The following is a 21787-nucleotide window of genomic DNA, read 5'->3' as shown; positions in this document are numbered from 1 at the left end:
TTAAGCTGCATACAAATGAAAATACAGGATGTTGCAAAACCAGCTCTATTACTGTTAGATAAATAAACAGGGGTTGAGGCTGCTTCCTTATTGCCTTTGCTACCAGAGCCTCCTAAACAAAAGGTAATGTATGGTCATTAATAACTTGTGCATATGGAAATGAATTTAACCAACAAATGATACAAAATGGAATTAGACGTGTTTTCATAACATGACTGCAAATTAAAACAACAACAAAAAAAAAACAACTCTTACTGCTACTGTTTTTCCAATCTTTATACAGAAAAAGTAGCTACCTTTAAGAGATCGTTTCACCAAATATTGCTTCCAAAAAAAAACACAGTATATTTGAAGAGCCTACTCATTTAATGAAATAAAGAAAATGAGAAAAGGAAACCCTAGTCTTCCTTTACACACCTAACATTATCAGATGAGACTTTCATACAGATGTAATATTTGCATATTTGCAGCTTCATGCTTCCAACACTGCCAAGCATGATTACATTCCCTTCAGCAAGTAACAGGCACTGTAGTCAAGAAAGAAGCATAAGCATTTATAAAACATTTTGCCTAAATCCAGCGTTAACTTAAAAAACAAAACACCTACGTATCTTCAACTGTGTAAATTAATATTAATTCCTGCAAACACTACTTCTTCTTGATTAAAAACAAATCCACATCTGAAACATTCAGAGACAATAAAAGCCACAAGTTACAGTTGTCTGGTAGCATGTTGTGCTTTCCACAAAACTGAACTCTGCAAACAATTGAAAGCCAGGAAAGGAAGAACTGAAGAGCCCCCTCAGAAATACTTTAAGAGCCCATGACTAATGCACATAGCACACTGAACCATGCTGAAATGAGGAGCTTACATCTGACCTAGAGTCAAGCACTTGGACAGAACCCCACATGGGCATTTCACATGGAGTCTTACATTAGCCTAAGAAATCCACCCAGTTTCTACTAAACCCCAACATTCACCCATCTCCCACCATACTGTTGACAGTCTCATAATTAAGGCTCTTCATACATTGTTTCCTTCACAAATTTTAGAGTGAAAGGTTATCATTTAACATTAAGATTCCAAATATTAAAAAAAAAACACCAGGCAAGACTTGAGAAGGCCAGATCCAAAAGCAAGCAGAAATGATGCAATAAATTCCCCTCTGTCCATATGGCCAACACTCATCTGGTTTGGATTATCAACTCCTCAGGGCAGAGACCCACCACCTTCTTACATTTTATATAAAGTGCCACTCATATCTATAGTGCTACATAAATTATAATGTTCTCTGAAACAATGTCCTGCCTTTGTCTGGGAGGGACTCTGCTTGCCTATGAGGCATGAACCAGATGTTATGGAACTCAATGGAAAAATTCCACCGTCAACTGCAAATGGGCTTTGGATCAAAAGAATTTTATTATGCATTACTCACAGAATAAATTAGGACAATAATATATAGAGCGTGGTCCACAAGGATCTTTTACATAAACTGTATGCAATACAACCACCAACCAATCCACGTTTATTTAAGATTATCTGCCACTGAACTGCCGATCAGAGAGCTAGGGAGGGACAACCATCACTTTATTGATGCATCCCTTGTTAGCAGTTCCCAGTGGTTTTGAAAGATCCACATCAGGCTGCGTTAGGTCCTCACCCTCCACCCTGCCTCTGCTAAGTAGAAGATAGCATCACAAAATCTGTGTTAACCTAATCCTTCAAAAACATGATAGATTTGTTAAAAAGCATGCTATGTGTAGCTTAATGACCCTAGTTAAGTCCTGACTTTATAGCTCAGCTTAGGGATCACTGAGTAAATTCTGCTCCTCCAGCAGCCTAGCTTATATGAACCAAGCACATCTCCTGCTGTCCAGCCACCACGTGAAGCTATCAGCATTGTCTTGCTTCCCTCCAGTACTGACCTCCTCTCTCCTCACTCTTCATCTGTGTCTTGACGTACAGAATCACTGAGTCTTTGCCCCACTGCTTCTGTCATTTCAGCATCCATATGGAAACTTCTCTCACCTGGCTCCCTCCTTCCAACCCACTGCAGTTCAACTCATTGAGCGTACAGTTTGTCTGAAGATGTTACAGATGGCAACATCGATGCTAATTATACCCTCAATTCTTGATGTCACTTAAGAGTGATGCACCCCTCTTCACTACTCAACTTCGGTCCAACAACACAGCCCTGAGGAAAGGATTATTCTGAATATATTTTTGAATTTTACTACACCTTTGAATTCATATTAGTTTTCTGGAAGTACCTTGCTACCTTAGTTTGCAATATGTTTTCAATGCTCCAAATGAGTTTCTTCCTCATTTTACCTCCAGAAGCTCTGCCTTATTCATTTCACATAAAAGGGAAAAAAAAGCATACCCCTGATTAAAGGAAATTGCACAGACAGACAGTGAGTAAGCCACGAGCAAAGTTTTTTTGAACAAAAGAGAAAACTCGCAAAGCAGATAGTTTCCATCTGTTTTTATTAGCTGTTATATCATGTGTATGTACAGAAGAGATTCACTAATCTAAATTAAACTACAAAGTTGGTGAGTCACTAAGAAGAATGCTAGTCAAAATGAAGCAGCTTTAGCTTGTTGCCATATCCACATAGTGCCTATATAATTACACAGGCACATGACAATACATTAATGCCAAAATAGACAACGCATTATCAATATTGATAAGTAGTGTACTCTTACTCACACAGCACTTTTTGCTATTAAATTCAAACCAATATTTTTTGCTATACTAACAGCTGTGTATTGTAAGGTACATTGTATCTACAGTACATAACCAGGTATCCCAACGCACATCACATATGTCAGTCCTTTAACCCCACACAGCGGAAATACCTTGTTCACAGCTTTAAGGATTATGAGCAATTTTACGCCAGTGTGTGAAAATGCTGTGATGTAAAATAAATGTGTAATATGAAGTATCTACTCCTAAGGCTCAGTTTCGGTGCAGCAAGTTAAAGAAATCCATACATTTTGATAAAATCCTAAGAAAGAATTATTGATAATTTCTCCTTCGTGATCACTAATATTGGAAAGTCAGGCACAAACAGCACATTCAGAAAATTCATTTGTCATTCAAGAACATAATCTGAAGACCCCCATACAATTGTGTTTAAAAACAGATATTTTGCTTGTATACATATTCCTCCTCTCCAGCCTTGATCAAAGTGCTTGATGACCACAGAAAGGATAAGCTGTTCTTTCACATCTAAGAAGATACCTTCTAGCAGTACCATCTTTAAAGTACAAACCAAACATTGAAAAAATATGGACAAATACTTGTTTAACAGACAACCAGTCAAAGAGCTGTTTCAAGACTTTTCAGGATACAGCATGAGGATTTACATTGTCTCTTCTACGGCACAGAAAGACAAAGCAGCTCAGTTTTATTTGCATACTGTATGCAGATCTTCATTAACTCAAATAATATTTTGCATACTATTCATAAAAAAACATATTGCTTTGTGAAAAGCAATTTCAAAGTCATTACTCTTGCTCATTCTTCTCTTTGTAGTTTAGTTGCTGCAGGACTATTTTTTCCAGTCCTTCCATGCCTCTGTCTAACCACAAGTTTTATTGAATCACTGTGTGGACTGTGCATTTCTTTCTTAAAAAGGATTTTGCATTTCCCAACCAAATATTTATGCTTTCAATGATAGCACAATAAGTCTCACGTCAGTTCTTCAATAACAGGATGCAGTGTTTATCCCCAGAGATAAAAACCTTAAGACCACCTCACAACATCTTTTAGATGAGCCCCCTCCTATTAGGCCAAATACTTTCATAACACGGAGTTTGAAACTTTCAATTAAAGAATAATTAAGCTCTTACGTGAATAGCAGTAGAATATCCCAAAGAACGTATTTATCACTGTCCATGCACGGCGAATGGTTAATAAATAACAAAGACATAAAAAGTGTATTTGATCAATACAGTGGAAACTGCACATGAAGTTTAATTAGTTGACCTCATGAACGAGCAATTAATGTAATTTTTCATCTAGTGAACTGTTGCTATTGAATTAAAATATCTTTCTTACCTTCTGAAAAAAGTCTTCCCCACTTTTCCCTTTGCCTTCAGCAGCAGCTGTAAAACAAAAATAAGATCTGGTTTCAAACTACTTCAGAGAAAATTTTTAAGTCTGCATATAGAAATCATCAGTGAGTTCATGCTACTGTGAAGTTATAACTCTAGGTCCTCATCTTCTCATGCTACAGACATTGATCAGCAACTGACTAACACTTGGAACAACTCCTCCCAAGTCGCTTGCTAAGGATCAAGTCCAAGCAGATGTTTTTATTTGCATAATAGAGCTACTATACATGGATCTATATGTTAGTTACAAACTATCTAAGATCACCCATGTCTAGTGATTTATTCACACTGCATACATTACCATGTAATTCTACTAATAAGATTGTAAAAAGAAAGCCAGAAGGGCACAGCATTTGCTCGATCAAGAGTTAGAACCTAAACCAGAAGTGTTGTATTAAGCCTGAATTGACTTAATAATAGTCCTGTTTTATTTTTTAATTCAAGGCAAATATCACAACTTGATCCAGAGAATTTTTGCAGCACGTACTTCCCACCAGCCAGTGCTTGAGCTGCCACATTCAGCTGCCACGGCTGAAAACCAAAAGCAGCCCTAGACACCAGCAACAGCACCACTGCACACAGGCGCTTTTGAGCACTCCGGAACAGCGTTCAAAAGAGACGACTTCAAGCTAGAAGTGGCTGTGAATGTGGCTGCTGCTGCTTAAGCTTGGCAAAGGGTAAATATGAACTCGTCATGCAGGAAAAACATCTGGATATGCTTAGCCTAGGAAATCAACGGCTGGAAGGTGAAAATACTGACTCCATGAAGAGAAGCTCTTCAGAGGAAGGGAAAGAAACCTCTTCACACCAGTACCATTTGTAGAAAAAGAGACAAAATGGGGAACACCACCCTGCTCCTCACACCCAACACGCTTCTTGTGGTGTCAAGGGGTGCGATGTGAGGGGTCGAAAAGGGGCATGGTCAGAGGGCTGCGTGCCAGCACACTGAAACGCTCCCTGCGCTCCCAGGGCCACACCAGGACATTCATATTTATCAAAATGGCAAGAGCATTGGCAGGAAGAGCAAATAACTAACCTAAGCACATGTGGGCAGTAAACAAACTATACAGCCTTAGGAGTACTTTTCAAAAAGCCTGCAGAAAAACCAGCAGCAGCATTTCAGAGCAGGGTTTGCAAGCTTATAAGAAGCAATCATGTAACTTAGTGGTTTCCAGAAGATGACATGAATTAGGGGTTGACTCTCTCCCATGTGTACTTAAACCTCTAGCTGGACACTTAGACAATGCAATAATGGCACTCAAAAGTGGTACAGCTGTTTGCATCTAGCATATGTTGCAGCTTATCTGTGTTGCAACTCAGGACACAGCAACCAAGTCCAAACACAATAGGTCTTCCAGAAGAGAGCGAATCACAGAGAGGATAGTTCTCTTTTCCCAGAAAAAGGAATGCCTCCAGATGAAACTCCAAGGAGAGGGGAGTTTCCTGAATAGTACCGGATTGCTGAAGAAACTCCTTGTCACTGCAATGTTTTTGTATTGCTTACGCACAGACTAGGTCTCTGGTTTGCCCCATAACCCAACCTCCAAAACTCTGTCCCCGCTACTCCGTTCTTCCCGCTCTAATTGCACAAGCAATTTCAAGCTCCTCAGTTAGCATTACCTCAGCTAATGCATTTGAAGAGCAACTGCAACAGAGCAGATACAAGCTAATGGCATGAAACTTGTTTCTGCCCAAGAGAAAACACCACCACTACTGTTGTAACAGTTTCTCAGGAAACACCACCACCATCACCTACATACCATGGAGAAACCATAGACTACCAAGTCCTATCTGATAAATCACATCAGCTTCTGAATTGCAACTCAACGACAGTCAAAGCAGAGGCACAGAGTGCAGCCTAACAAGCAGCCACCTTGAGGCAGAGCAATTCCAGGCTCCACAACCCCACAAACCGAGAAGAAAAGGGCACCCTCCAACATGCTTTTCTTCAGAGGACACAGAAGATAAGCTGTAGAAGAGATGAGGACAGATGGGAAGCTGAAGTTGTAACTTTGAGAATAGGCAAATTTTGTTCCAGCTGCAAATATGTGATTTCTAAACTGAATACAAACCAGAGATGGCTCAGATAATAGCAGTGATGCTCCGCAGGGCATTTAAGCAGGATGCTGACAAAGCAAATTCCAAGCTTCTCATTGTAGGTTTATTTTTAAGCAGAATCATTCTGGTGACCTGATTTACAGCGTGGCCCCACCAGCAGCTGTATGACACAACCCAGTGACTCCAACAAGCACGGACAAAGCCAGGAAGAGCAAGGAGTGCCAGCGGCCTAAACAGGGCTCACAGAAAAACACAGACAGTTGTAGAGAGAATTATGAGTTAGAGCAAATGGCATCTACAAACAGTTTAGGTTAATATCCAGTGTTTTCAGTTGTTATACTGTATTATGAAGATATGGTTTGTCATCGTAGCTTTTCAGTAGGTGAGATGATTGTCAAGTCCCATGGTGTCTACCAAAAGGCAGGGAAAGCTGTACTGAATTTTTTTTGAAACAGACCTGAAGTTTACCATTGCAATACCTTAAAGTTGTTCTTACCATGATTGAAAAGGCACAGCAATATTTCAGTATTTCATCCATGTCCATTCTGCATTTAGTCTCTTAAGAGTAACTCCACTGCTCCTTTTTTTTTTGGTGCAAGATGGTTGTTGAATATTAAGGTGGCCTAGTCATTACCATCTCCATTATGCAGTGAAAAAAAAATCAGAATATTAACCCAAAATACTGAGCTAGACTTAAGGTATCTTTCAACAGAAAGAAAGAAAGAAGAAAATTAAAAGTCAAAAAGATAATCTGTATGAAGCAGTATATTCTGTTTTCCATTGTTAGCTATTTTCCAGTTATTTCCCCCTTTCACACTCCCTCATCCTTGTAACTCTTTGAGCCAGTGATAGTGCTTTACTGTGATGTTACTCAGCTTCTTATAATTAGCTTGTTTATTTCTAAGAGGAAGAGAAATTACACTTAAATCAGAAATTTCATCACTAGTTTATACATTTGAGGATACCACCTATAACTGCATACTTAATAATCTATGTTTACCTGCAAAGTACAGAGGCAAAAGATGCAATGAGATCCACTGCTCCTGAGAACAGCAAGAGTTGCCAGACACAAGGAACAGTTACCCATTTCTTTCATAATTAAAGGGTTGAACTCATTTTGTTCAAGCACCACAAACCCACTATCCTCTATAGGCAAAGAACTTGCTGGAATGGTTCTGAGCTTATGAAATTTATGCACCAGTCATTGAAAATGGAAACACTTCTACGGTGTTCAAAAGCTTACAGTGTTCACTAGGATAAGCTGTCATTTAGTAAGTCACTGAGGTTGACCTCAATCAGACAAACTTAGAGAAAAGTAAGTGTTAACCTGCGTTTAGGAAAAAAAAAATAGCCCGCTAGGTCACTGCATCCTAAGCTCAACTTCTTTCTAAACAAATCTTGAGTATTAACCTTGACTTTCAAAACAAATTTAATCTTTCACAAATCACACTGAGGAGCTCTCACAATTTGTATCTGACATTTGTTCCCTGACAGATTATTTTAGTAAATCACACGAATATTAATTGAAACATCAGTATGAAATTGACTTCCCTTCAAAAAGCAGCCTTTGCAAGTTTCAAGCAGGGGAGGCAGAGGGACTGGCAGTGCCACACAGAAGGCACAACGTAAGCCATCTGACCACTGAATTTGACACAAACCTCCAGATTTTAATAGACAAAAGTTTTGCGTTTTACGACTTCGTAAATAAAATGTGTTTTCAAAAACACCACACCAGTAACAAAGATGAAACACCCCTGCCTAGCTGTTAAGGTAAGATCATTAATCCTGATCTAGAAAATCCTACGTCAACAAGGGCAACTCTGTTATTAAATGACTTGCCACATTCCACTTGAAATAATCATTAAAAAGAAAACTAAACCAAAAAACTTCAAGAGCTCTTTTCCCATATGCAGGTCACTAAAGCCCACTCTATCCCGAGCTGCTGTTTAAACAACAAGCCCAAGAAGTAGTGTGAAAGATTTTATTTTCTAAGAGCACTTGCAGCCATCAAAGGGAAAGCCTTTGCTGACCACTTGCACCTTGTGCTGCTCTCCTTGGTTTGGCAGCACAGCCACGGCAGGGCCCACACCTAGCTCTCTACCCCGAAGAACCAGCAGCACTTACTGGAACTGTTCCCCAGTCCTATTTGGCTGGAAGGTGCTGAGGGAAAGTTTGGGGCTGACTTTGCTGGCAGCTCTGCCACGCACCAGCTGACGGGTTTTGGGCATCCCCAGCCTCAAGCAGGAGCAGCAGACCAAGTTCTCTCTCCTACATCTTCCCCAGAACCTCGAACTCCTCGAACAGTGGGACCAGGCACTACAAATATGACCCAAACAGGAACAGAGCAGTTCTTAAACTTCCTAACATCCCACCTTACAGCATAAGCACTACCAAGTCAACAACAGCACTCCTTGAACTGAAGCGTGCACCATGATGAAGGATCAGCCCCACCTCCACGGAGAAATAGGAAAGCATCAGCACTTAGACAGGATTTGCAGAGCTCACGCCTAGGCACACCAGCCTCAGACGACCACCATGCCCTTCGGCCCATGTCCCAAAAGAGGATTTGACCCAAGCCACATGAAATGAAACGGCAATTAACACCATGCACTGACTTCTGACTGAGAAATTTATTCATCTTTGCCAACCTCTGCTACTCAGGAAATACTGTTTTCTTAGAACACTATTTATTTTCTGGTATTAAATAAATAATCGTTTAACTGACCTTCACAAAAGAATTATTTTTACAGAAAATGGTAACATTGGTTTCAGAAATACAAAAAAGTACTAAAGTAAATGTGCATAATAAGCATTTTATATTTTAAGCCACACTGTTTATTATAATTTCTTCCATACCATGAAATATTTTATATCAGGTTTTCACTTTTCAAGATATATTGGATTGCCAAGGTCCCATCCAATCCAAATATGAAACAGTTGAAACAGGTGTTAACTATTATGGTACCCACCAAGTACACCGCTTGTCTACTTAATCACCAAATCATAAAAAAGCCCAATTGTAATTTCTTCTAAGTTCACATGGAAAAGTGAATTTGAACTTTTACTTTGAATGTTATTTTAATTAAAAAGAGAATTATTACAATGCAGACCATATTTTATAGGAACCAAACCCAAGGCCGAAGGATTCAGTCAAGTTTTGTTTAAAGGAGCTGTTATTGCAACTTTTTGTTGATCTCACACACGAGCTTTGTGTCTCATTTCCTAAGCTCTTGAAATTGATACTGCAAACAATGAAATATGTATTTGTGAACGTGCCTTTAGCTTGATTAGCATCCAAACTTCTTCCTTTCTCTTCATTGAGAGACTGCAGTTATGAAAGAATCTAATAGCTTGTTTGTCTCTTAAGGTTTCAGCTATGAAGAAAATTATTCCTTACATCAAAACCCTCTTAAAAGGAGAGTTAACAACAACGTATTTGAATTTTAACAAGACAGACCAACCTAATGGGACTTCAAGTAACTGTAGAATATTCCTGAAGATAAGTCACAAACTATCTTAACTTTTCTATCCACTGAATCAGAAAGAACTTGAGATTTTCCTCATGGCAATTAGATCTGATCTTTTCCTGAAGTCATAAAAAGGTGTTAACCACAGTGTTATTTTGTTTGTTTCAACTAACCAGACAGTTCATCATCAGAAATAGACAAAAGCCAAGTCAGAGTTTTTTCCTCAGAAGCTACCAAGCCTGTTATTGTTAAAAAAAATAATAATCGTTGAACAGCTAGGCTTGCACCAGAAACCAACACAAAAAATATGGTTTTCTGTGCACAAAGTCAGACTATAACCCACACATACTCTTAAAGCTTGCTTATATCAAGCCAAGATAAAGAATTCCACCCCCATAGGTCACTGAGTTAAGCCAAATAGCATAAAACAAGCCTTTAGGAACGAAAAGATAGACTACACACTGTTAAGAAAAAAAAAGTCTGACCTAAAGTTGAATTTATTGAAATCCAAACAAAATAATTCTCCATTTTCCTTGTAATTATAGAGCTAGCCTCACTTCAAGTCTCACTTTCTTTCAGCTCAGAAACTAAGCTTAGTCATCTCTTTTTCTGTCTAACTTCTGAAATGAAAGGGTCTGGTGAAAGAAAGTAGCAAGGCCTAACTAAACAAGGAAATTACACAAACATAGAATACAATGTTGTTTTTAACTGGCTTTTTAGTAGCGCATCACTTATACATTCTTCTCACTGCAAAGTTCCTTAGATTTTCTGTGACTACTTCTAAATATGCTGCAAGTTACAGATATTATCCCGATAACACAGCTGCCTTCACTTTCATGGGAAGACAGACCTTCGCTACTAGGAGGGGGAAAAAAGTCAGGATCTTCCCTGTGCAATGTGACAAACAGGAAAAAAAAAAAAAAACATGAGTTTCATTACAATAAATTTAATCAATTAACATATAACCCTTACCAATCTCAGTTTTTTAGGGTCTCAATAAATCTGTTTTTCAGAGTCAGAGAATCGGAAAAAAAAAAAAAAAAAACAAAAAAAAAAAACAGGCACTTACACTTTCTAAAATTCCTAAGGAAAGCAGCCTTTGGTTTTCAGGGTGCTCACCACAGGTCAGAGTAAGCCACGAGTCAACTGGAAGTATCAGGAAGGGAGACAAACGCCAAAATACTCAAGAAGTTACTGGCATGCTCAGCTAAAAAAGCTAGCAGTAATATATCTGTACACACACAACGCTGACAAATTAAATTTGTTGACTCAGGAACTACAAGACATCTGGAGCATTACACAAATTACCCACTGTCTACATATTCTGTGACTGAAGGACTCTTGGACTGCAGGTAACAATAGGAGCATCACCTTTCATCAACAAATTACGGGGGGGAAAAGATTAGAACAATGAAGATAGATACCCATGATACAGTTTTCTTCCTCCAGAGAACTCGAAGAATTTCAGCATTGTCCATAAGTGACAATTAATAGGTTATACGTAACGGAAAGGACATTGTCTGGGTAGGTTTCACTGGATCTCCTTCTGTTGGAAGATGCTTGATACATAAGCTACAAAGCCACTGGTAAGAAAAAAAAGAAGTGCTAGGTGCTATAACATAAAACAGGTACCCCTAATGCTAGGAAGAAAGCAAACTGAACATAGGAGGCTGCTGTTGAAATATAGCAGCTATGAGCACCATGGCAGTACAATGCCTATGGCCTCTTTTCGGACTACCTACTAGCCAAATCAGACTTCCTGAATCGAGTCCTCATCTGAACACACACAAACAGAGGTTAGAAGTTCTTATTTTTCATTACTCCCCAAAGCCTACATTTACTCCGATACATCATGAAAGCTATATAAATTTATTCAGCCATTAGACTATTTTTCAATAACCTTTTTCTGCATACTATAATTAAGAGTACTAGCAAATAACCAAAATTTCATCAGTCTTTTTCAATGTCTAGAGAACAACGCAGAGAAAAAGGAAAAGCTTAAAACAAATTATACGTACTTCCATTGCAGACATTGCCAAGAAAGAATGGAAGAAAAAATGCCACATATACTCAGAAGACCAAGATGACATTGGTTTTGAGCAATTATTTCTCATGATCTGGGTCTGTTTTCTTTAAGAACTCCATAGATTTGGTGGCTAATAGTACTGGGGGAAAAAAACAAAACAAAACAAAACCAAGCTACCGCCTTGTCAATTTTCTTTCCCCTCTATCAACATTTTCAGAATTGCATACCCTGAAGTCCATCCAGAACCAATAATTTAATATATAACAATTGTAAATCTCAGATACATACCAACAGATTTTTCTCATTTTGTAAAACAAATTTGTCTCCAGGGAAAAAGCTGTCTGCCAAGCCTCTGCGTAGAGAAAGTTTGTTTTATATACTTTTGTAATCAAGTAACAGACTGAAAGCCTGCTGTGAAGCTGGGGTTGCTTTGGGACCCCATTTTCCATGTTAGGGATCTCTTCTGCGAAAGGCACACGTGGGACTGGCTCACCCTCACAACCACAGCACACCTCCTGACACGACATGGAGCGCAGCAGACTATGGCCAAAGATTTGGGATTTCAGTGAAGATAAAGTGAATGCTTTGCTTCCAGCTAGCTGTTCTTAAGAATTCAGCCAGGAAAAGCAAGTAGCTGTCAGTGCTCCATTACCTGATTAGAAGTACTCTATTCGCTGCCTCACTGAGGCTTCTTCAGTATTAAAATGCAGAAAACCTCTTATCTCTTAGCTAGAGGACTGGTGATCATAGGAGATACTGGATGTTTTTTCTGAAATGAGGGACAGCTAGCTTATGTTAATTTAATTACATTAAGTATTCATAAGTTGAATTTAAAACCTTATCATTTTAATTAAGTCCTGGTGAGAAAACCTGAAATTAAAAATAACTGTTGAAATTCTAGATCCCACTACATAAACTCAGAGGACATGCTCAGTGTAGGCAAACTAAAGTTATGTTTGCTTTCTTAAGAGGTTTCTTTAAAGAACAGCAACCTCATTTTTGGTAGTTTTTCACCCAGATTCCCATTTTTATTTTAGACTTTTTTTTCCTCCATTTTCATCAATGGATTAAGACAGCTTACCAGCATCTAAACATTGTACTAGGAGAGCTTAGCTACCTATTTTTCCCTTAGGCCAGAAAAAAATGCATCTGCAGTACTGATAATTGACTTTTTATAAATATCGCACTATATTTTACAATAAGACAGGTTTGCTAAGTTACATGTCTATTAATATGAGTGAAATCTGATTAAAACATTGTACAATTGTGCACCCTCCCATCTACAACTATTTCCCCCCCGTTTTGCAAAAAATACTTCTTGAGTATAAATGGGATACAGGACTAAAAAAGGAAGATTATGATTAACCCAAATATTTCTAAAATGCTTTCACACTCCTCATCCAAGCTGTGCTGCAGGAAGATGCAAAGTGGAGTCATGTCCCAGGAAGCATCACTTGCACTGAGATACATTTGCCATTTTAGTCAAGGAGCCAGTTAATCACCTCCTCTCCTTCAAAAGGGCCTTTCTGCAACTCAGTCTTTCAGGAAATTTGGGAGCCTGTGGTCAAAGTGATAGGCTGGCAAAAAAAAGTTTGCACATCACATGAACTCATCCCAAATGCTTTGTAGGCACAAAACTGACAGCACCAGTCCTTGGCCAGACATGAAGTCAACAAGAACGATGCTCTCCCACACCACACGCTGCCAAAATAACATCAATTCCCTTGCACCATGATACAAAGAGAGAGAGAAGGAGAAGACAGCTGGAGAAGGGCTGCTCTGGTAGCCGCAGGAAAATCTCACCAACATCCCACAGGACCCATGGCTGTTATAAAATACTTCTCATTGAAATGAAGAGCTATTTATCCTGGCAAGTTGTTTTTCCATTGCTGTATGCCTACTCCCTGACACAAGGGAAGAGATCAAAACAACGCAGTCAGGTTCAGCCCCTCCAGCACCGCTTCCATGTCGCCCACCTCAGCCGACTCCCTTACTGCTCTGTGAGCCCACACGCACCCAACCCGTGCTGAATGTGAGGGCTGCTTTTCCACCTAGGGAGAAAGGGAGAGCAAAGATGAAGACAAAGACCAGTCTTCCAGGTGCTAGCATCCTTCCCCGTCCCTGCAGCCCAGCCACCACACGCTTCCCAGGAGGAACAGGACCCGCGGTGGAGCCCCGTGTTGTCACACACCTGGAACCGAGACTTAGAGGTGAGAACAAGAGGAAGAAGCACAAGACGTAAAGCTTGCCATTTTCCTAAAGAAGCCCTGCAGCAGGGCTGCTTCCCTCAATCGCTGGATGCTGTGGAGACAGGAAAAAGTCTCGAGTGCCTCAGGAGGCAGAGCCTCTCCTGCTGCCAGTGACTGACAGCGCTGATTCTGCCCCCGAGCCACAGTCTCCATTTAACAGAACTCGCTGTTTACAGGAGGGAAAAAAAAGAAATAGATATATCATCGTTTCAGAAGTGCCCCAGGGGCTGACAGAGGATAATTGCCAAATACAAAAGCTCTGCTCTCACCAGATTGATGACTAGGGATATTCTTTCTATTTGTTTAGTGTTCAACTTTCTCTCTACGCACGAGCACTTTTCTTGTCAGGTACACACACAGATACTGTATGATTCATTGCATAGGAGACAAGAATGCAGCGAGGCTGTAAAAAAATTAGAAAGAAAAACCCTACAGATTTGGATAAAAATGTACACAATATTTTTCTGATGGCTCTGCTTCTTATGAGTCATTCACAGATGTGGAGTTGCAGGATGGAAGCCAAGATTAAGTCAAAGACAAAGCTTTATACAGGAAACCAGCTCAAGTCTGTTGCAATGCAGGTTACATACTGAGCTACAAGGAAAAAAAGCCTTTCCATCAGTAAAGAAACACTGTGCTTATCTGGCACCGTTATGCTAAAGGGATTCTGCAAATACCCAGGGACAAGGACAAAAAACATTATTTGGAATGAAGATGTCTCTTCCCTTTCTAAAAGCCAACCAGCCACATGCTTTCCAGCTTTGTGGAGATAACCGGAATATTTGGAGAATAAAAACACAAACAGTTCCCTTTTTATGTTCAAAAACACTTTTTCATTTTGTCTCTGTATCAAAACAAATAAAAATGTCCCTGAGTTTTTCAAGAATGCACGTTATGAGCCCTTTGCAAGATTTCTGACCTTGTGTTTCTGCAGGAGTACACAGGTTGCCTTAACACCTCATATGACAAAACCACACTCTCAGACCAAGCACCCCAGCCGTTTGCTGTCACGTTTTCCCTTGAGCTCAGCATTCTGCATGTCTGCCCTTTCCTAGTTCGCATTAATCAGACAGTTTGGGCAATGATCCATCGCCTCAGATCTAAGTTCTTTCATGGATACAGCCACACATCCTTCTTGGTTTTTGCCTCCCATCCCAAGACTCCTCATGAAGGATTTGGCACTGGGGTCAGGTGTTTGCCACCTATCGTACCATATATAGTTAGCATCATTAAAATAAGTCTAATTATTAATTATCAAATGTATTAGAAGCCTATAAAGTTCTACTTAATAAACACGCAAACAAATCACAAACAGGAGGTAAGGCATGTCGCTTCAGTAATTCTAGCTGGGGGCTGTAAAATTTAGAATAACATGATAAAGTTGAGTATAAGACTGTCTCTCTTCCATATTAGGTTTACAATGTATTACACTACTGACACTACAACTGAAGCTGGGACCATTTGTTACCAACTGTTACTCTGAGCATCCCGTAAATCAGATCCTTTTGTCATTTTTTCTCCTGCAAGAAGAAACAGAATCCTAAGCTTACATGCAGAAGAAAGTAAACCCACTTAGATAACCATAACTGGGCTATACATTTGTATAAAGTAGCAAAGGACCAAAGTTTAAAAACTGATCAAGAAAAAAGCGTCTAATGTCCTGGGATACTGATGCATTCAGGTGTACCTAAGTACAGGCACAAGCACTGGGGTACTGCAGTGCAGTACTTAGTTAATTCAATGGAGAAATTAAATGGAGAGAATATAAAACCTCAAACTTCAGAGAAGATAAAAATTGCATCTTAACATGTAAGCCAACTTACAGCAGTGCATTTCATGTCTCATTACATACAGCTCACATTTAAAAAAAAAACAACTGTGTTCCAGTCTGGTTTGTTCTAAGATGTTGCCATAAACCAGATTACATTTGAATGAAATAAGTTGGTCTGCTTCATTCAAGAATAAACACTTTTTTTTTTTTTGTCTGTGTACTGCAATCCAGAGGAACTAACTTCAACATGCAAGAGAAGTTGCAAAGTAGTTGTCTGTGTAAGGAACAGGGAGTGGAATCGATCTCCCCAAATGATGTATGTAAGGGACAGGGCATAGCAAAAGAAAAACTAACCCATACTTCAAATTTAGAGCAATGGAGCACTGCAACAAAGCACTCGCTAATTTATTACCTTGTCTCCCATACATTAGATAGGCAAAGAATCCAAATTATGTATCAGCCCCAAAACCTACAATCTAAGTTACGTCGCCAAACTAAAGTTTACTCCCAGCATCAAGGTCTTTCTTCTTTTAAGAAACCAAGGAAATGAAGTAATTGTTTAGGTAAGAAGATCAAAGCACAACAAAAGTCTAGACCTTTCTGGTAAAGGTGAAAGAGTTTTAAGAGTTTTATTTTCACAGCTGTTTTTATGTCCACATTTTCAACATCTACATATTTTTTTCCCTGTGACCAGTTCCCATATTAAAAAACAGAGCTGCTACATGCAGATGCTGAAGAAAACAAACGACTGTTTGTGTGTATATATAAATAGATAAGAACACACAAACTCAGAGTGAAGAAAGAATGCCACATTGTATAATTACAATTTATAGATACAGTATAAAATTAGGTAAAAGCCTGTGCTGTTTTACACTAGAGTGGTAAATTTTAGCAGCAAGCCTAGCACCCATACAGGCTCAAATCATGCTGTGCTGGAAGATGTAGACCACATTTGTTATTGCGTGTTGCTTTCATTTAACTAAATGCTGTTTCAGAAACCTACCGAACTGACTGTAAGGGTGGAATAATGAAAGCAGAATTCCAAATTACACAAACAAGCAAAGTAACATATGTCTGTACAGTTTCATTAGTAACTGCTCAGTTTAAAGCTTTTACATCCCACATCACACAAAATCCACAAGCTTCTACAGACTGCCTTGCAACCCAAAGTACCACCACAGATGCTCAAATATTGCAAACTGGCGCTGATTCTGTAGATGACAGAGGGGTCACAGGAACAGCCCAACCCAGTTATCCACCCAAGGTTTAAAAAAAATAAAAATAAAAAAAAAGACAAGTTTTAATAAAGCAGAATGTTCCTGACACACAAACACAGAAAATGGTTGATAAACCCAGGGCCTGATGAAGCATCGATTGTCTCATTTTATGCTTGCTGCTGTTTGCTCAAGGCATCTCCATTAAAGGATGCAAAAGAGAAAAGGTAGTGAAACCACTGGCCTTCTATATAGACTTAGGTCTGTTCAAGCCAAATGAAATGTCTGCTGCTCAGATAACAAAGACAAGGGACTTCAAAGCAAGAAAGCCTTCCTAAAGCTACTTTCAAGTGAAAGACAGTTACGCTGTTATCACTGGCAAAGGTTTATGTACAGCCTGAGCTGATCAGCCCTACAGGCCTGAAGCTTCTGGTCATGACACAAGATAAAATACAAGGAAAAAATAAACAGCAATAAAACCATTTCCTCATCTTTTTGTTCTATTAACTTGGTGTAAGAATTACTTACCATTGAGACTTTTATCTCAGGAATAATCCAAATCTCTACTTGGAAGCTGAATGAACGTGCTGGAAGCACCTGCTGCTGAGACTGCATATGCATGGCGGAAAGCTGATGCGCTATATTTAAGTAGTTTTTACCTGTTCCATTCACTGTACAACACTGATCCATGCATTTTCACATGGTGATTCCTCCCACACTGAAGTTGATCTCAAGACAACAAAAACTCAAATCAAGGACACAAGCTTTGCAATATTTGATCAAAAAGTTATTGCCATAGCTTGCTCATATTATTACTGATTTTATAGCTCAACCATCAAACCCCACACATTTTATTGAGCCAAAAATACATCAGCATACTCTCGCCAATTTTTGGCCATGTATAATTTTTCTCTGCTTCCAAATTATGTATGGTGGCTACTTAGGAGATGTATAGAAACACAAAGCTTTCCTCTGCCTGCCCACCCCTTGCAACAGATCTTAGCAGAATACATGCACATCTATGCAGAAAAGTTTGTTTGTGCTTTTCAGTTTTCATGAAACCATCTTAAAACTCTCTTTTTACATGTGCTGTATTGCCTTTGACGACTCAGACTTGTACAACAGCACATCCAACCAGGTCCTAACAAAACACCACTTACGAATAGGCCTAGCAAAATTTGAAAACCAGTCTTTGAATTGGTGATTCTTTTATTTGAAAGTTATTCAACTGAGCAAGGTGCTGAGAAAACAAAAGTAGAGAGTTGTTCTGACTTTATGCTGCCTACACGAGCAGGCCCCAGGTTCATTACTGCAAACAAATCAGGGCCCACAGCACATGGTCCAGCAGATGAGTAGTACGTAAGCCCCTGCTAGCTAATTTATATTTTTATGGACACAAAGCTGTTTCTAAAGCTGTTGTTTACAAGAAATAAATAGAAGCCAGAGAAGTTATACAAAACTATTTACACAAACCTGCAATACAGGGCAGGAAATGCTGAAGTTAAACTAATGACTCCAAGGAAACAAGAAAGCATTGTTTTGTGGTTAGACACCTAATTCTGAATTACACAACTCACTTGATCTGGTTACCTTCAGCATTTCTGATACTAAAGTTTCTCTTTTCCATTTTTTAAGACTCAAAAAAAATCACGATCTTCTAAGCGGGACTAATACCAAAAACTTTTAAGTTCATGCAAAATAAACTGAAAAGAAACTTGTAAACTTAAAGGATATAAAATGTCAAGTGTGGGGAAGTGAAAAATTAAAACAAAGAATGTGTGATTTCTGCCAAAATCTAGAAAAACAAACGATAAAGAGTAAGGAACTAATATTTGGCCTACTTCTGCCTCCAGTTCCTGTGTGGGAGCTTTAGCTGAAGAAATACTGCATTTTTGCAAACAAAAACAACATTAAGCAGCACGATGTTAGTGCAGCTGACAATGTAATGCTGTTTTCAGGAATAATTTTCACTATTTCTGCTCCATATCTTTCAACTCAGATACTTTTGGAATTCTTGTGAGTATGTTTTTCCTGTTTTATATCAACTATCAACTCCTCTTTTAGTGTCTACACAGTAATGAGTAACTCATACAGGAGAAATAGGAAAGCTAATCAAATCCTAACCTGTATAAGAAAGTTTTAATATATCATGCATGTTTATAAGTGACCTTGAACATGACTTAGCATTTCAAAGTGTCTGCTGATTAGTGCAAGGTATATATATCACACAATTAGGGATGAAAAAAGCATTCATGCTTCCATTTACACAAGCATTTAGCATAAAACGGTGTCCCCAAGATCTACTTTTTTTTGTATGTATATTCAGAACTGAAGTAAAAAGCTTGTTGAGTCTGAAGTACACTGGGAAGCGCCTCTTTCACCGGGTAGTATAGCAGCCTACTTCTCAGAAAAAAACAAAACAACCCAAACCAAAACCCCACCACTCAGAACTTGCAAAACACAGACAAATAAACTGATAACGTTTATAGCTCTTCCAAGCTGGAGCAGATTTAAGTAATGGGGTGACAAAAATCTAATTCTTTATCACAAAAGGCAGAGTATTACCACATAATCTACAGAACATGCTACGTACAAAACATCGTGTAATGCTTCAGGACACATCTCTTCACATGATGTACCTCTTGCAAAATACCCCAGTTTTTTATTAATATTCTCCATGTGCTTCATGCCTGCATAAAGCATTTGCCAAAACACTCGCTTTCTAACTGACATGGAAATTGTGCTCATTTGGAAGGAATGTCAGTGAACCAATGAGAAAAAAAAATCAGGACTATTTTTAAAACCTCGTCATTTGCCCTATCTGTTACCTGCCAATTTGTGTCCTTTGGAGCAGACATAATTAACTGAAATAACTTCACAGCTGTGGGACAAACAAAACAAACTGCTATCCAAGAACTTGTAAAGATTATATTGCTACGGCAACAGATAATGCATAGCCTTAACCACAGGTAATCGTGCTTTCATTTAACAGGAACACGGGTATTGATAAAGTGATTTTAAAACAGGGCAAGAAACAAGTAGCCTAAAACATCAACTTAAATAACACACAAGCCTGGCAGAAGACAACACATTGTCCACAAGTCTTCATAAAAGCCGCATAGCCAACAACCACAATTGAGGAATGCTAGAAGAGAATATGATTACTGGTTAGAATAATTTTCAAGAACAGAAACAACATGTGATGAGAAAAAGGAGTCTTACTCAGGGAGCCGTGTTTACCCTGAGAGGTACCTAACTGTGTTTGCATTCCACTATGCAAAACACATGACTGTATTCATATAAATTATTAATTATGTGGTTATTTTTAATTTTCAATTATCATATATATAGCTCATGTGGGCAAACAAGAACATTATATGAATACATAATGTCTAATTCGAGAACACTTTTGTCTTAAGTGGGCAAAAACTCATTCTAAGTTACATTCTTTTTCAACACTGAACTACAATGCCTACAGGGAAGTATCACAATCACAGAAGAATCTCAGAGTTCACGGATCACCATTACTTCCTGGGGGTTTTTATCAAAAAAAGAAGGGCAAAAAAAGCCTTTTACACACTGGATCAGATTTAACCTTCTGGGAACTTCTGAAAGTTGATTTCATCCTCTAATGCGTCTTCCACCTTATAACTGAGGAAAATACTCCATTGATGACCTTCTTATATTACAAATATGTTCTTTTCAATATGTTGAGCCCTTCCCCTCTTAACCACAATGACTCTGCACAGAGGATGCCAGGTCAGTATTCTCACAGGTTTCTAAGAATCTCCAATCTAGGCGAAGCTTAGACAGATGCTGAATAATGTCACTAAATCACCCAGGAGCAAAAAAAAACAAAAGGCACAGGTGTGCCACTCGCAGAAAGAAATAAATTTAAGAATATTCATCTTCACTAAAATAGCCAACCCTACATTTTTTCCACTTAAGACAAGAAGGAAATTGAGCACGGAGCCTTTTAATCAGAAAATACCTACAACCAAGGAACAGAAAAACTAAACAAGTGATTACAGCCTTTGCTTGTAGCCATCCAAAGCAAAGATACACAAAGTTCTGCGGCAAAATATAAACCGTCCACAAAAGATTCCTAACATTCCTCTTCCATTATAATAATTTAGTCTTCAAGATGTTCCACAACATGAGCTGTAGCTTCTTGCAGCACAAGCCAACTAACGTAAGAAGTGCATTCTTTTTGCAGTTAAAATGGATTAGCTTTAAAACTAAGCAGAAAGGGAAAATTGAGCAAAGAAAGCTAGGACTTGCTGCTCTACTTCCTCTGTTGAATGTTTTGGAGAGTTCATGTTTCAGGAGTTTTTAAGCCCAGTAAACAGTAACCTAAGGCTGCAAAAGACTGCACTTGAGGAGGAAAAAGAATAATAGTACAGTAAGTTGTATTACTATAATTTTCTTGCAAATGCATCATGCCAAAAGCTTCCACACAAGGTAGTTGCATAATAACTACTTCCTGAAGCCTTAAAGGAGCCTTTATTCTCTAATACCATCCAGACATGGAGAAAGGATAGTGCTCAGCTCTGCCATCACAGTGCTGATACAGTGGACATGAGATAGTGTTTCAAGTTCAGAAAAATCCTCCTTAAAAATCAAGGGCCCACCTAGCATCTTAAAAAAAAAAAACAAAAAAAAAACAAAAACACACAACTACCTAATGCCTGCTCCAGAAAAATGGCAAACACAGCTCTGCTCACAAATAGCAAGTATCAAGCAATGCATCCTACTATTAATCTAACTGCATCTTTTTACAGTTGTAATTAACCCATAGGAATTTTCCTAGTTTCTCAGTTAGCAGAGACTTCAAAGGATTTTATGTTCAAGTCTTTTTTTACAGTTTAAAAAAAAACACAAC

The 21787-nt window shown here is 38.7% G+C and overlaps 1 protein-coding gene across 1 annotated transcript in view; it reads right to left on the bottom strand.

Annotated features, from left to right (window-relative positions):
- The window catches only part of BICC1 (BicC family RNA binding protein 1), a 97581-nt gene that overhangs the window by 62201 nt on the left and 13593 nt on the right, over positions 1-21787 (bottom strand). Inside the window, exon 2 of the mRNA XM_032191130.1 lies at positions 4065-4111. Within this exon, the coding sequence (XP_032047021.1) occupies positions 4065-4111 (47 nt within the window). The remainder of the gene's footprint in view (positions 1-4064; positions 4112-21787) is intronic.

The sequence above is a fragment of the Aythya fuligula genome, chromosome 7 (assembly GCF_009819795.1).
Source record: "Aythya fuligula isolate bAytFul2 chromosome 7, bAytFul2.pri, whole genome shotgun sequence".
Lineage (NCBI taxonomy): Eukaryota > Metazoa > Chordata > Aves > Anseriformes > Anatidae > Aythya > Aythya fuligula.
This window is presented reverse-complemented; position numbering and strand designations above follow the sequence as displayed.